This window comes from Felis catus, chromosome D4, assembly GCF_018350175.1.
Source record: "Felis catus isolate Fca126 chromosome D4, F.catus_Fca126_mat1.0, whole genome shotgun sequence".
NCBI lineage: Eukaryota > Metazoa > Chordata > Mammalia > Carnivora > Felidae > Felis > Felis catus.
In genome coordinates this window covers 11,555,373-11,572,598 of record NC_058380.1, presented here as the reverse complement: position 1 = coordinate 11,572,598, position 17,226 = coordinate 11,555,373, and the positions used below count along the sequence as shown (strand labels likewise).

The 17,226-nt window shown below is 46.5% G+C and overlaps 1 protein-coding gene across 10 annotated transcripts in view; it reads right to left on the bottom strand.

Annotated features, from left to right (window-relative positions):
- Nucleotides 1–17,226, bottom strand: part of PIP5K1B (phosphatidylinositol-4-phosphate 5-kinase type 1 beta) — a 317,417-nt gene that overhangs the window by 121,161 nt on the left and 179,030 nt on the right. For all 10 annotated transcript variants that reach the window (XM_045043289.1, XM_019815741.3, XM_045043291.1 and 7 more), the window contains 2 exons: nucleotides 11,395–11,512; nucleotides 2,545–2,697 (listed from right to left, as the gene is read on the bottom strand). In XM_045043289.1, coding sequence (XP_044899224.1) covers nucleotides 2,545–2,697; nucleotides 11,395–11,512 — 271 coding nt within the window. The remainder of the gene's footprint in view (nucleotides 1–2,544; nucleotides 2,698–11,394; nucleotides 11,513–17,226) is intronic.

The window sequence follows — 17,226 nt, the reverse complement described above, 5'->3', positions numbered from 1 at the left end:
GAGCACAAGGGGGGGGGGTGGGGAGCAGAGAGAGAGGGAGACACAGAATCCAAAACAGGGTCCAGGCTCCGAGCTGTCAGCACAGAGCCCGCCACGGGGCTCGAACTCACGAGCTGTGAGATCATGACCTGAGCCGAAGTCGGACGCTCAACTGACTGAGTCACCCAGGCGCCCCAAGTTTTGCTCCTTTTTAACTATATTGTTTATAGAGAATGGTGTTTATACTTTTCTTCTATTTCTTTCTGTGCTCAAAAGTTATTGCTCGAAATTCTCACAAATACACCAGACAGGACTTCTATAGGAGGACACCTTTATCTTTATTTCCAACGAAAGGGCCCTTGTTCTTCTCCATGAGGTATTAGGTGAACTCTTGGAGACTGAAGAGTGCATTGTACGTGTGTGTTCACTTATTTATGTTAAAAAACTTCCCTCCCAATTGAAAGAATTTTAATTAGGAAGAGATGCTGAATTCTGAATGCCTTCATTTCTACCCAACATTTATTTGGATCATCACACGATGTTCACATTTTTTCTCGTTAACTGGGTAAATTATATTATTTGTTATGTTAGCTTACAAGTAAGATTCCGATGAACCACTTGTTTGGCTAAATGTTACAATTTCATTTAACTTTAATTGATTTCAAATTAAAAGCTGCATCTGGCTAAGGACTACCATATTGGACAATGCAGTTCTATCTAAGCTTAGAACTAAAGAAGTTTAAGACTTACTCGCTTAGCAGGCGAGTAAAGTGCAATGTCAGTTTGATCCCGATTTCATATTATTTAAAAATGTGTGTATGAATAGAATACATCAGGAAGGACATACACCAGATGTTAGTAATATGTATCTCTGGAAAAAGAATTAAAATTGGCTGCATTTTTCTAGCTTTTCTGGATCTTCTGTTTTCTCTAATACAAAGTACATAGACCATACGCTCTAAAACAATTTCCGCTTTGTTTAGGATTAAACCTTTAAAAGGTTTTTTAAAAAATTTTTTTCTTAATGTTTTTATTTATTTTTTTTTAAATTTTTTTTTTCAACGTTTATTTATTTTTGGGACAGAGAGAGACAGAGCATGAACGGGGGAGGGGCAGAGAGAGAGGGAGACACAGAATCGGAAACAGGCTCCAGGCTCTGAGCCGTCAGCCCAGAGCCCGACACGGGGCTCGAACTCACGGACCGCGAGATCGTGACCTGGCTGAAGTCGGACGCTTAACCGACTGCGCCACCCAGGTGCCCCTGTTTTTATTTATTTTTGAGACAGAGAGAGACAGAGCATGAGCAGGGCAGGGGCAGAGAGAGAGGGAGACACAGAATCGGAAGCAGGCTCCAGGCTCTGAGCCATCAGCACAGAGCCCGATGCAGGGCTCGAACTCACAGACTGTGAGATCATGACCTGAGTCGAAGTCAGACGCTCAACCGACTAAGCCACCCAGGCGCCCCTAAAAGATTTTTTTAATGTGACTTATTTTTGAGAGAGAGAGAGAGAGAGAGAGAGAGAGAGAGAGGCAGGCAGGGAGGGAGAGAGGGAGACACAGAATCCAAAGCAGGCTCCAGGCTCTGAGCTGTCGGGACAGAGGCCGACGCGGGGCTTGAACTCACAAACCGTGAGATCATGACCTGAGTCGAAGTCAGACACTTAACCAACTGAGCCACCCAGGTGCCCCAGGAGCAAACAGACCTTTTAAAATCTGTGCCTGCTCTCCACTAAGATTTTTATTTAGATTTTTGACCCCTATATTTATGTGTATAATTTACAACATTTAATGTCTCCAGCAGATTCTGAAATTAAGTAGTATTTTTACAGCTGTGTTTCACACAGCTTAGCGCTCGATGAACGCTAACCACTCATATTCCTACCACGTACTGGACTCCAAGAGTCTCGTGATGCAATGCTTCCTCTATCCCGCATCCTGTACCCTTCCTCCATCACAACACTTGTCGAAGACACGCATTTCCCAGCTTTCACAGACTAAGGAGCCTACAGCTCCGACGTTAAGTCACTTACTCGTGGTCACACAGTTAGGTGATGGCTGAGCTGGGATCTGAACCCAGGACTGTGTGGGTCAACTCTGCTCTACAACAAGGCTCCTTCACCTTGTAAAATCTACCCGATAACCGTCGCGGTATAATCCAAACACACCCCAAAGCTCACCAAAGGGAAAGAAACGTGGCACAGGGTCACTGTAAAAAGGCATAGGAAAAGAGGCGCCTGGGTGGCTTGGCTGATCAAGCGTCCAACTCTTGCTTTCGGCTCAGGTCATGATCTCATGGTTTTGTGAGACGGAGCCCCCGCCCGTCTTGGGCTCTCTGCTGGCAGTGCGGAGCCCACTTGGGATTCTCTCTCTCCCAATCTCTCTCTGCACCTCCTCCGCTCACGCCTGTCTCTGTCTCTCTCCAAATAAACAAAGTCTTACAAAATAAATCAAAGATAAAGAAAACTAAATAATTTTTTTTTTTAAAGCATGGGGGGGGGGGCGGAAACTGTGGTGGAAAATAACGAAATCTCAAGTAGGATTTTTACTGATGGGACGGTTACTTACCATGTAATAGCCTGGCAGTAGCTTCTGAAGGAACTCAGCTTCTTTATGCTGTACGGTTTTGATGATAAATTCATCATCGCTGGTCACAAAAAACAAGGATCCACTGGCTCCGGGGTTGGACAGCTCTATTAGAGGTTCACTACAGATGGAATACTACAAGAGTAGATAAATAAATGATTAAAAATGCATTTAGCGTATATGATGCTTCCAAGGAGGGAAATCATAGGATTCTGATCTTGGCCATTCTGAAACAGGAAGTTCTCTTCCATGAGCTTCCAAAGGAGGTTCCACGTACACTAAGAGGGCTCTCTGGGATTTCTAAAAATTTAATTGATGCATTTATCTTAATGATTCTAGGACAAACAGAAACGCCTTCTCACCTCCAGTGTCATATGACAGAATCATGAATCATCAGGTCTTTCCAACGAACGAACGTCAACAGTACTGTTGTCCAAGGTGTTTTGTTTTCGCCAAGTGCCCATAAAATAACGACTGAAAGTACAACTTATACTGTGTATGTGTCACTTGAACACTAACACCTATTCTATTTGCTTTCCCAAAAGATGTCATCCATGCATGGTTTCAACACCCGTAGCTCCAGCCCAGATCTCTATAATGCTCCAGACCCGTACGCCTAACTTTTTAAAAAAAATTTAATGTTTATTTATTTTTGAGAGGCAGAGACAGAGCAGGAGTGGGGAAGGAGCAGCGAGAGAGGGAGACACAGAATCCGAAGCAGGCTCCAGGCTCTGAGCTGTCAGCGCAGAGCCCGACACGGGGCTTGAACTCATGAACCGTGAGATCATGACCTGAGCCAAAGTCGGCGCTTAACTGACGGAGTCACCCAGGTGCCCCTGTAGGCCTAACTTTTTCAGTAGATATTTCTATTTGGTTACACCATAAGCACTTCACTTGTAACAAGTTCAAAGTCAAATTCATCTCAGGGCTATGGTCAGCCCCTATGATGCCTCTGTAGTAACTAGAAAGAGGTGCTTTTCTTCTGGAAGATGGAGCTCTGGGTCAGATACAAGGCTGGTAAGTAAAAGAAAGGCTGGATTCCAGCCTCTACTTCTTCAGCTTAGCCAGGTATTCTTGGGCAGTGCACACCCTAAACAACTATACGTGGCAACTCTACATCATGTGCATCCCTTCAACCTTTCTTTCCCCTAATCCAAGGATCAGAAACATTATTTATTCCGTTCCCAAACCAGAAACTTGGGCATCAACCTTGATGCCCCCCATTCCCTCATCTTTCGTACCCAGACTAGCGATGGTATCTGCTTGCTTCATGCCATTCTTCGCTCATACCGTAAATTCAGTGGTTTTACATCATGTCTTGATTGCTATGGGAGACTCCACCTTGCCTCAACTATCCACTCTCCCTTTCTCGCCTGCATTTTCCACCAGGAAACCGGAGATCTTTCTAAGATGCCAATCTGATCAAGTCCTCCCATGCCGTCACATCTTTTGATGGTTTCCGACGTCTGGATAGATGAGAACACCCAAATCCCTTAACAGAGCTTTCAAGGCCACGCATGGCCCCACCTGTCCTTCCAACCTTCTCTTTCATCACTTCCCTCCTTAAAATCTACCTTTAGCCACGAAGAGGCGCTTCCCACATTCTCAGATGTGCCAGTGACACTCACCTACGAGGATTCTGCATTTTCCTTTATCCCAAACAACTTCCATTCTACCTTCACCGGGCTGACTACTACTCATTCATGTATTCATTTAACACTGAGGAAACTTCTGCTGAGCATCTGTTACGTCTCAAGCACTCATGAAGCTTAGAGCCCAGGAGGAGAAAACAGACGGTAACCAAGTAAATCAATTATACATCAGAACGCAGTAAGTGCTGTGGAGAAAGATGAGGCACGGAAAGGGGGCAGAGTACCAGCCGTGACTGAGGACTGGGCTGCGATAAACTTCAAGAAGGCTGGGTCACGAAAGCCTCACTGTGGGGGGGAGGGGGTGGGGACTTGAGCAGAGGCCTGCGGCTGTCTGGGGGAAGGGCGTGTCAGGGAGAGGGGAGCTCCAAATGCAAAGGTCTTGAGATCTGGGGACCTCAAGGCACAGCCAGGGGGCCGGTGGCCGGAGCAGAGTGAGCAGGGAGGGCTGCAAGGAAAGGGGCCAGAGGGCAGGTGGGCCAGACCACACAGGGCGGCACGGGTCACTGCAAGGACTTGGAACTTTGCTCTAAGGGAGCTGAAAGCCGTTGGAAAGTCTGGAGCAGAGGACCAACCGCTCCGTCCACTGTGCTGAGAAGCCACCGCAGGTGGACAAAAGGAACACGCAGGGTGCACAGCAAGGGAGTGGCTGTGGGACGTCGCGTGCAGGGACGCGTGTGGGACTGGAGAGCACTTACTCTGGAGCCCTCTTCCCGCTCCTGTGCGTCTCCAGCGTGTCTGCTTCCTGGCACCGCATCTCTGGTTCTCATCGTGGAAGTGACCACAAAATCCCTCACGTGCCTGTTCAGGATCCCGAGTCCCCACCAGCCTGCACAACTCCACAAGGGCACCGGCTACTTGTACCTTACGCGGTGATACAGGGCAGGATCGGTGCCTGGCACACAGCAGGCACGACACGAGTTTTTGCCAGACGACGGGCTGAACTTCACCAATTAAGGTGAAGGGCTGTCGATCTCACCAAAAACGTCAAAACAAACCCAGAAGAGAAGTCAATGTCTGGTTACGGAGCTCAGTGTTCATGAACCGAGGATCCCCGTTACTGACTTAGAGAAACACCGAGCGTAGAGAAAAAGGTCAAGACCCAGCGTGTGAGAGGAGACCAGTCCTGGTGAGGGGCAAAGGCGGGGGTTTAAACGGTCGCACCCTAAGGGTGCAAACGTTGGCAACATCGCTCAAAGCTTTCTACCTGGGCTTCTGGATATTTAAGTGTCCATCACAGAAAAGGCTGAGAGGAGGGAGTAGGAGGCGGGGGAGTGGGGGACAAGGAGAGGGGAGGGAGAAACCGGGAGAAAAAACAATTAAAAGGCAGTTCTAACTGGTGACTTTAAATTCTCTTGCTTCGGCAGCACGTGGATGAGGGAAACACGATTTTCCAAGAAAAGAAAGAAGTAACTGCACGCTGCCTTCTATCTTCTTCTTTCCTCCAGGCTTGCTTTTTCTTTTTCATGTGGATTTATTTATTTTGAGAGAGAGAAAGAGCACACGCAAGGCGGGGGTAGGAAGAGAGAGAGCCAGAGAGACAGAACGTATCCCAAGCAGGTTGTGTTGCTGTCGGCACAGAGTCCCTGACGAGGGGCCCGATCTCTTAACCGTGAGATCGTGACGTGAACCGAAATCAAGAGTCGGATGGGTAGCGGACTGAGCCACCCAGGCGGCCCCGGGCTTGCTTCCTGAGGCTTTCTTGCTGAGCAGCATTAGAATGCCTCGGTCATTACGAGTGATGCAGAGACGAGGAAAAATAAGACTGCACAAAGGATGCCGTAAAAGCCTAGCGGAAGCAGAGGGTGCTTTCCTGCCGTGGGTGCAGGATCCACCTGGAGAGCTGGTTGAGTGAGAAGGGCGTGGGACTTGGAATCACCTTTTTTCACATCACGGCTCTGCCAGCGGCCACCTCAGCGACCTGGAGGAAGTACCTTGGCATCCCGGAGTCCAAGGAACCTCATCTCCGAAACAAAGACACTAACGTCTACAAGAAAGCAGCTGAAGGTTTTCAAAGGGGATGCTTTCCAAAACCCTGGCAAAGAGTGACCACGTACCTACTGCTGTTCCTATTTCTTTCTTTCTTCTTTTTTTTTTTTAATGTTTGTTTATTTTTGGGAGAGAGAGGGAGGCACAGAAGCCGAAGCAGGCTCCAGGCTCTGAGCTGTCAGCACAGAGCCCGACGTGGGGCTCGAACTCACGGACCGTGCGATCGTGACGTGAGCCGAAGTCTGAGGCTTAACCGGCTGAGCCACCCAGGTGTCGCTAAGGATTTAATGCTGGGCTATGTCTTATCACATGACCACACACAGGCGAGTGAGTCCACACCTTCTAGGCGAGGAAAAACCGGTGCCTCAAGATGTACTGAGGGTTTCGGCTGAGCTCCAGCAACCAGGAGGCTACCCAAAGATCCGCTGGGACGCAGTGCGTCAAGAAGAATGGGTGTCTCTCGTATAATCATAGATTTGAGACATTGGAAAATAAAGGTGTGGACCCCAAGCTCTTCTAAAGAGCGAAGGCAGACCCCCAGGCTCTCTTTAGGAATTCTGATTCTTTTTTACGGGCTCTGAATTCCCCGCACAGAGCCTTCCTACAGACAGGAGTTAATGTTGCGGAAGTCGAACAACAACACAGAATGCAGAAATTAGAGGCTGCAAATAGAGAAATTAGGGGGTGATTCAGGAAGAGCGGTCGAGAGAAAACTGGATTCAGACCTAATCATCTGCTTCTAATTAAAGCCTCAAATTCTTCTAGAAGCAGTGACATTATAGGGAAAATACTTCATTGGTTACTTGTCAAATCCTCCTTTAGTAGGTAATTTATACATTGATATGCAGGGAAAAATAAATCGCTTTGGCATTTCTTAATAGCTCGCTGGGGGTCACTACCAGCAGTGCAGTGGTGTGCAAGAAACTGGCATTTTGATATCAACCAGGAATATTACCGTCCTCGTGTATAATCCCGTGATACCTCACCCTATCACTTGGTTACCACGCTCCACGCTAAGCAACCTGCTCTGAAATGTTGCCATTTAAGAGCAAATAAACAGGAGAGACGGGAACATTTTAATTAGCCTTGATCAACAAGGCCCCACGTGTACCCTGCGTTTTATGTACCTCCTTTCAGGCTCTCTCTTCTGTGCAAGCTGTTCCGATGCATTCATTGTCTCCCTTCTATTTCCTGTAGGGGCCTCCTGACTATTCCCGCTGGAAAAGACTACAAAGTGCAATCCAGCTGCCCCCTCCCCCCACCCCCCAATGCCCCGCCGCCCCCGCCAAGGCAAAGTAACAACGTAAACTTGCACAGTGGGGTGGAGATAAGTTTTTCTGCCATTTCTTTCCCTTGATAGTGTTAAATATTCACCCTGCTCTTATCGGTGCCGGTGAGTCTGGAAAGATGTCATACAAATCACCCTGGATTTTGGACCACTCCGGCACCTGGGGGAGAAGGAAATCAAACCGAAGGCTTGCTGCCCAAGCAGAGATGGGAAAAAAAATGCTCCGGGGACCTTGGCCTTCCCTCGAGAGGCGTTTATTTTGGAACAAGGAAGGAAGGAGGCACAGCCAGGCTGCTGGGCTGTGTATGCACAAGCACCTTCAGTGTGCGGTCTCACAATCCAAATTATGCGTGTTCCAACATGAAACTCGTAATCGGTATGCAGATTGCGGATGTGAATGGTACTGAGAACGTAAACAGAGTAATTCAGGCAAAAACCCAGATACAAGACCACAGCACTGAGTGGAAATGCACACATATCAGGGGGATCAGCATTAGGCCCGGCTGGACAGTCACCGATCACTCTATCATGTTACCTTCTCTCCCCTTTTAGATCAGTCTATCTTCAAAAATTTGGGTTCAACTAGCCCCAGTTTGACAGACGCTAGGATGTACTTTGGCATTTGCACGGTATCCTTTTTTTTTTTCCCCACACTTTTTTTTTTTTTAAGGGAGGTCTTATTTGATTTTCCTGTGTTTTATTTGGGCTTAACTCTTCCAAAAAATGCTTCGTTAAGGGTGTCTGACCCCGTTGGGGAGGTGCTTCAGAATGGATAATCACAGTTGACGGTTTCATGGTCGAGGGAGTCTTACGCTGTGAACACATTTAATGAGAGGTCTGAGACTCAGTGGGCTGAGAGGCAGCTGGGGAATGGGAGAGAGCCCGGGGGAGGGCTGGGGGATCCCAGGTCTGGTCTGGGGTCTGCGCCTACCAACATGGATAACCTTGGGCGCCTCCTTCACCGACCCCAGCTTTAGACTGTTCATCTATAATGAACAGTTGGACTAAAAAGTCTGATGGTTGTATCTAATTCTGGAAAGCCTGTCATCTCAGGTGAAAAACCCCTTCCTCCTCTACCACACTTGAGATCACTGGCTGGGGTTTTCAGATTAAGTGGTTTGGAGGTAAGCTTCTAGTTCTGGGCTGGGGGTGTCCCCGGGGGGTGTCTCAGTGCGGGGCAGGTAGATGGCCATAACCACTGGGGACCAGGTAGCCATGTTTAGCTAGAGGGCCAGTGCCCTCTGTTTCTCGTAGGTCCCAGAGATGGGTCCATTTACTGGACTGTGTTGATACGGGAGGTGGAAAAATGGAATCGAAGAAAAGCATTCTTACCTGCCTGTTCCTATCTTTCTCTCCCTGCCCCTCCCCCCAACTTCTCATTACGGAAAATTTCAAACCTCAATACAAGCAAAGAGAACTGTGTAATCAATATCCATACCCTTCTCTTCTGGCTTCTGCAACTATCAACTCATGGCCAATCTTGTTTCCACTATACCCCCATCACTCCTCTGCCTGCTTCCCTCATAGTCTCTCGAAGCGAATCCCAGACATCAACTCATTTCCTCCAGAGAGACTCCGGCATGCATCTCTAAAAGACAAAGACTCCTCTTTTGAAACTGAACCCCCAATACCATCATCCCACCAAAAACATTACTGCTCAACATCATCAAATGTGCAGTCAACTTCCCTTCCTTCCCTCCGACTCAAATCCCTTCCAATTTCTAGGTCACTAGAGCTAAACCATTTCACGCGACAGAGAGAGACCCCCCTCCCTCCTCTGAAATCCTGGACTGTTTGCTATTTCCCTCTGGTCTTTTTATTTGCTGTCTGGTAGAACTGATGGTTCGCCCACACAAAGTCATCGTGCCGGGTTGGATTCTAAGTTCCCTGAGGGTCATGGCTTCTAACTTTCAAATTTCCCTATAATCGGTGGCAAAGTATTTTCGTGGCCTAAGCGTTCGAAGTTCGATGATCGATTAAGCTACCTTTTGCCAGCTCCATGAAGGAAGACTTCTGCTCTGCAAAGCCATCAGCTTAGTCTCCTGGGCTCCTTTGTACACACTCGAACCCCGTGATGAAAGTAACTTTGCCAGCTTAAAGGCGCACTAGGGAACTCTATAAGCCGTGGGCCCCGTTGATCAGAAAAAGGCCTTCCCCCAAGAAAGCCCTTTTGCTGGACAGAATGAGCGCAAAAACTGCCTTCCCAGCCTGTAGCTCAGTGGCCTCAGGAGGGCCAAAAACAGACCTACAGGTGAAGGGGAGGCAGTTGGCCATCTCATCACAATGACGGGATCTGTGCTATGAAATGCAAGCAAATGCCATCTCCTCGGTTAGCAGAAGCTCAAGGAAATTCAGAAGGAGAACCCAACTGATTTCTAACGTGTGGCAGATGAGAGCACAATCTCATTTTCAATAAAACAGCATCAAGACCCCACTGAGTTCCATCAACATGTTTCCTGAATGACAGTGACACTCAGTAATGAGAGAATGGTCAGAAACCAAAGAATCTTCTCTAGTACCCCCCCCCCCCACCCCCAACACGCGTGGGTTTGTGCACTGGAGTAGCTGGGGAGGGCAGGTTTGGTAGTGCTGGGTAGAGACACCTGACATCACAGCTCAAGGGGTGTGGCGAGGCAGAAAGCTACCTGGATGGACACATTTAAGGGGAGCAGGACTGCCCAGGGACTTTCTACTCAGTTCCCACTGCCCTGTGAAGTCTTGGTAATGTGCCTTGAGGAGCCAGTATCATCTCACTGAGCAGAAGTCATATGAGTTTCTTAGGGCTCAACTAAAGAAGAGAGTCATACCTGAGGGGAGAGGGGTGGGGGTGGGGGTGGGGGTGGGGGAAGCAGGTGATGGGGATTAAGGAGTGCACCTGCTGTGCTGGCCGCAGGTGATGTATGCAAGTGGTGAATCACCATATTATACACCTGAAACTAATGTAACACTGCACGAGTTACAATAAAAACTGAAAAAAAAAAGAGGGTCACGTGCAGGTTTTCATCGGCGCAGAAGAGAATGAGCTTTGAATTTTATTATGTGCATCTCAGCCAGATTATACAATGCAGTTTCGATAGTCTCTGTTCCCAGTGATAAATGTTGCTATACTTCCCATGCAAAGCTTGATTCTAGGATCTGGCTCAAGTCTTATTAAGATCATTCAGAAAAGGATGAACAATAAATATTTGATGGCATCCTTCCTACAGCTTCTTGAAAACCGATTGTGAAGAGCCCCAGGGTGTTAACAGCGATCAAATTATGAAATAAACCATTTTTCTCTTGAAACAAAAAGGAAGTTCCGGGTTCCTCAAGCAGGGGGTCAGATCAGACTACCTCACAAAAAAGCTGTTGTGTTACACCTGCTGCGTGCCAGAAAGATGATGGACAGAAACGACAATTCTAAGGACAAGATATGCCCTTGTGCCAAATAAAAATACGTTTAAAAAGAGCTTGCATCAAAAGATGTTGAGAACAAGCCTATCCGGCATCTTTAAAATGCTGTTCAAATTGTAGGTCAAGGTGAATACGGTTGCAGGCCAAGGCAGGTTTGAGATGAATGGGATAAATAAGGCAATTAAAACAGGAAGGCTTTCAAGTAGAATGTAATCAGCAAAATTCACAGGAGTATTTGTAACTAATTATATCTGTTAGAATAATGATCTGACGTAGCAACCAACACCACAGTTATTTAAATATCAATTACCATAGCAGATTCTGTAGTTATCGGTAAGGGCTGCAGCGTCAAATCATATTGCCTGAAGCTGAATTTATCATCATTATAAAACCTGGACTTTTTACGAGGCTCCAGAGCATTATAAGAGACACACACGACTTGTCGCTGTTGCTATGAGACAAATGTTTAGATCACACGTTTCTGAAGAAGGAAGGAAAATGACAGGTTCTTACCAAGTAATCATCAGGCTTGATACCAAAAAGTTCTCTGAAATATCGGAACGCCAGTGGAGCATAGGTCTTAAACCTGAAGTCTGGGTAATGATGTGCTGGGGTCAGATTGCTCCCTTCACTGCAGTTAAAATATTAAAAAAAAAAAGCGAGAGAGAGAGAGAGAGAGAGAGAATTAGCAAAGACAATTTTGACTTCAAATTGTAGAAATTGTAGTTCTCCTAGTCCCGGGCCAGTTTCCCTGTTAGAAAAACATACCCTGATTGAGGGTCTCTCTAAGCTCATGTCCAAGGGCAATGGCCATCAGGTCAAACCAGATGCTAAGTCAGCAGGGGCCACTCCAAGCCCATATTCCCTGCCAATCCCAGTGTGTCTTCAGCCTGAAAATTCTTCATCATCCCCCTGTGCCTGTGACTTTCCTCCTGTGATTTTCCATCGTCCCCAGTGAAACCAGTTGTGATGCTTTAGGTAGAAGATTCAGGGCTTAGTGCATGGAATGATTTGAAAAATGCATTTTTTTGACCATAAACATTGGATAAAGATTTTAAACTAGGAATAAGTGAAATGGTTTTAAAAATGTCACTCACAAAATCATCACACTGGAAATGGGGGAGACCTGAATCTGAACTATTTCTTACATCCATATTTATAGGAAAAGAGACCTTAAATATTTTAGCGATTTTAAAACCCTGATGTGCATTCCCAGAGACATCATTATCTTTTTTCCCCCCTCTTCTGGGTTCATCTTTGAAAATTTTTGTGCAATATTTATGACACATAAAAGGTATAAAGAAATAAACCAGTGAATACTCATGAATCTAAAATGCTGCTTAAGAAATAAAATATTATCTGTATAGTTGAACTGCCTTCTATACTTTTTATTAATCATAAAACTCTCTTTCTCCTTAGAGGCATCCACTAGCCTGAATTTTGATGTTTATCATTCATTTTAGTCTTTGACTACAACTATAATATATCTCACCCAACATCCGACAAGCCACCTAATCCACCTGTACTTAAAAGTTTTCATTGTGAAAAATGAGATCAATTCAGTAGATTAATACAATTTTGTAGAGAGGTTCAAGATCTCTCTTTACCACATTCTAAGTGGGTCACTGAGGCTCTAAGGCAACTCTGTCATGGTCTAATTTTTATGGATACGAGTAAGCTGTGCAAAGAAAAACGCTTTCAGCATGCAACAAACACTTGGAACCTACAACAGTTTAACTGTGTCCATGGCAGCCAGATTTTTGTATCGGTACCCAGCACATCACTGACAGTAAGTAGTTTCTGAATAAAACAGTGAGTTTTTAAGACAAATGGTAAAATAGTAAAGTTGATTCTTACCTGAAGGTTAGGTTCAAAACTCACCAGGTAAGGTTAAAAAAAAAAAAAAAAAAAAAAAAAAAAAGAAAATTCACTATTGTCTAGAGATATAGACAGATACAATGGAATATAACAGCCATTAAAAGAATGAAATGTTGCCATTTGCAACAATGTGAATGGATCCAGAGAGTATTATGCTAAGTGAAGCAAGTCAGAGAATCACAAATACCGTATGATTTCACTCATTATGTGGAATTGAAGAAACAAAACAAACGAACAAAGAAAAGAGACAAACCAAGAAACAGATTCTTCATTACAGACAACTGATGGTCTCCCGAGGGGGAAGCAGGTGGGGGCAGGGGTGAAATAGGTGATGGGGATTAAAAAGTACACTTATCCTGATGAGCACTGACTAATGCATAGAATTACTGAATCACTATATTGTACCCCTGAAATCAGCATAACACTGTATGCTAATCACACTGGAATTTCAAAATTAATTAGTTAAAAAAAAAAAAACCATCATCGTCAAAAATCACCCTTGAAAGCTATTTAGGAGATTATCTATTCAATATATCCACTAGGGCCAGTTCTTCCTCTCGCGTGGTCACAGATGACTGCTTCTTCTGGTGACTTCCAGCGGAAGTAGTTGGCTTGTATTGTCAGGGCTTGACATCAGATAATACATCTTATCTGCAGAGGTGAAGCTTGCACTAAGGCAGCAGCAAGGCTTGCCCTTCAGGGCAGTGGTGCAGGGACCGGGACTGCCCGGGATAAGAGCCGTCACCTCTGCATCAGCTCGGTGTGTGAAACGGCCCCAAATCACCTACTCATCTGAACAGCTGCTGTTTCCTGAAGCGAGAATAGTTGAATATTCACAATGCACATGTGCTGCCCGGACATCGCATCGGAACATTTCCTCAGTCCGTATTTTGAGACGTCTCAGGGGACATGTACTCAGTTCCAGGTCCTATGGGATTGTCAAGAGGAATAATTCTGGAACTCCTAGGACATGGAGTAACTTGAAAATGCTGGCTGGGCAGAAATAAGAGAGAAAATCAAAGAGGCTCAAAGTGACCACTGACATGCCTCTGCCCCCTTGCAAACAAGTAAAAGCAAATACAGATCCTTGGGTTCCGAATTGGGCTGCTTTCAGGGGGCTGAGAGTGTTGCCAGTTTCTTATTTCTTCCACCCTCTTCTGTCCTTGGTAGCTCATGCAATCAAAGTCATTAATTCCATTAGAATGCATGACATTAGCTTCAATGTTCACACAGTAAGATAAAACCCCCGTGTTCTACTCCTTGGTGTTTTTCTTCAAATGGCTTATTCTTATGCAGTTGGGGGACCAAGACTGTGAGAGAATCTTAAGCGAGAATCTCACAACTGTGAGATCATGACCTGAGCTGAAACCAAGAGTTGGTTGCTCCACCGACTGAGCCACCCAGGCGCCCCACCACTGCTCTTATTAAATCTAAAAATATGTATTTCTCAGGATGCCTGAGTGGCTCAGTCGGTGAAACGTCCGACTCTGGCTCAGGTCCTGATCTCACGGTTCATGGGTTCGAGCACCGTGTCAGGCTCCGTGCTGACAGCTCAGAGCCTGGAGCCTGCTTCGGACTCTGTCTCCCTCTCTCTCTCCCCCTCCCCTGCTCGTGCTCTGTCTCTCCCTGTCTCTCAAAGATACACATTAAACAAATTTACAAAAACTAGTGGCAATGGACATTTAGAATTATACAATGTTGAAGTCTGAAGGAAGCATTAGCCACTACCTGGTGTTTCCCACTTAGCAGGTAAAAAAAAAACAAAGTCCAGGGAGGGAAAGTAATGGCCTAAGCTGGTCAGGAACAAACAAAATGAGAACATTAGATTCACACCAGAGCCGTGGGAAAGTCATAGGTAGACAGGTACGCTTTAACTTAAACTTGACGTTCCCAGGGTAAGTCCTCCTTTTCACGATTCAGTTGCAGGCTTCCGAGTAGCCCCTGCCCAAATACACCAGCTCTTCTTCTCCAGGAGGACCTCACACTGTGGGGTCACGGGGGGCAGAATTGTACTTACAGAAGCTTGATGGGCCACAAGAACATTCTCAGCTGGATGCGCTGGGAACACCTTAGCTTCCTGTACGTGGTTCCACAGCCTGATACGCACTATTCTGGGTGGCACTGGGAGGAGAGGGTTGGTGCTAAGCAGTAAGGTGAAACTAACTTAGCATCGGCAGGGCACATAAAGGGGGCTCCAGTTTGGGAGCCGAGAGCTAGAGCTCTGCTGTTTCCGAGGCAGCGTTTCATATCGGGTGGATTTGCTGATTTCAAGCTGTAACTGACAGTAGGGGGTTTGGAGGCTGTTGGCAAAAGGGGCGGGCCAGCAGCTCCTGGGGGACAGACTCATTCACGTGATTATGGAGGGGGAGAAGTCCCACCATCTGCCACCTGTAAGCCGGAGGCCCAGGAAAGCTGGTAGAGCAGTTCCAGCTCAACCTTGAAGGTCTGAGAACCAGGTGAGCCAATGGAAGTCCTGGCCCGAGCCAGAAGGCCCAAGCAGAAGTGCTAACGTCTGCAGGCAGGGCAAGGTGCCTGTCCAGCTCCGGCAGGGAGCGAATTTGCCCTTCCTCTACCTTTCGGTTCCATGTGGGCCCACACGAAACTGATAAAGTGATCTTGGGTCAGTCTACTGATTTGAATGCAAATTTCCTGTGGAGAAATCATCACAGACACATTCGGAAGTAATGTTTTTTAATAAACGTTTTTAAAGTGTTTTATTTATTTTTTGAGAGAGAGACAGAGACAGAGCCCAAGTATGGGAGGTATAGACAGAGAGGGAGAGACAGACTCCGAAGCAGACTCCAGGCTCCGAGCTGTCAGCACAGAGTCCGACGCGGGGCTTGAATTCGCGAACCGTGAGATCATGACCTGAGCCGAAGTCGGACGTTTAGCCAACTGAGACACCCAGAAGGCCACACCATCTTTTAAGGCCAGCCAGCTAACAGCCAATCTTTAAAAATCAGCAGATGGAAGCAGCTTAAATTCCACAACCAAATACTGCATCCTGGGCGGTCATGTACTTGGAACACGGGATATCACTGTCTATATGCTGAACTTCCCAAGTAGTTGGTACCATCCTGGGAAATCGTGTTTGAAGGCAATTTCAAGTAAGTTACAATGTTATATAACAATCACTACACACAACAAACCTTTTATCTGGAACTAAAGGAAGAGGTATGCGCCTTTTATGAGTAGGAAATCGGTATCTCCCCGTCCCTACCCCATAAACGTTCAACGAATATTTGAAGAGTTTTGACTTGAAAGGACATCATCCTGGTTGGCTTGTCCAGAAACAGCCACGCGTCCTCTTTGATGATTTGTGTGTTATCCACCCACACAGAAGATGGGCTAGAAAATGTCTGTACCGACGAGGGGCTGGCAATCCTTTAAGAATCTCTGTTATGGGGCGCCTGGGTGGCTTGGTCGGTTAAGCCTCCGACTTCGGCTCAGGTCACAATCTCACGGTCTGTGAGTTCGAGCCCCACGTCGGGCTCTGTGCTGACTGCTCAGAGCCTGAAGCCTGTTTCGGATTCTGTGTCTCCCTCTCTCTCTGACCCTCCCCCATTCATGCTCTGTCTCTCGCTGTCTCAAAAATGAATAAACGTTGGGGCGCCTGGGTGGCGCAGTCGGTTAAGCGTCCGACTTCAGCCAGGTCACGATCTCGCGGTCTGGGAGTTTGAGCCCCGCGTCATGCTCTGGGCTGATGGCTCGGAGCCTGGAGCCTGTTTCCGATTCTGTGTCTCCCTCTCTCTCTGCCCCTCCCCCGTTCATGCTCTGTCTCTCGCTGTCCCAAAAATAAATAAATGTTGAAAAAAAATTAAAAAAAAATGAATAAACGTTAAAAAAAATAAAAAAAAAAAAAAGAATCTCTGTTGCAACCACTCAGCTCTACTGCTGTGGTGGGAAAACAGACAATATGTAAATGAACGGATGTGGCTGTGTTCCAAGGCAACTTTATCAACAAAAAGGGGCAGGGAGCCAAGTCTGTCCCATGGGCTGGAGTGTGCTGACCCATGGTAAGAGAGAGATGGGTTCTTGGATGAGTTTACGTCAGTATTATTTGAAATGCAGGCAGTTGCCTCATCTGTCAAAACCTTAACATCTAGCACTGAAATCTGGCAACGCTCACACGAACTGCTGACCTCTATGTGTGCCTGCCACGTAGAAAAATGTCGCACCCTCCCAGCAGTTCTGGGCAATTCTCTGCCCAATGAGGGTGTCCCTTGGCTATTCCCATCCACCCCCAAGAGTGCATACAGAGAGCAATCTGTGTTCGCCAAACTGAACTCCATTTTATGAGGGAGGAGATTAAAATGCAAGAGACTTTTATAAATTCTTTGGGTAGATGATGACTCTTGAATATGGAAAGATATATAAACTTTTACTGCCAGCTTTCAGGCCCTATTTTCCATTGCAGACAAAGCCGGGATGGCGTCTCCTGAAGGGGAACGGAGGACAGTATTAAAG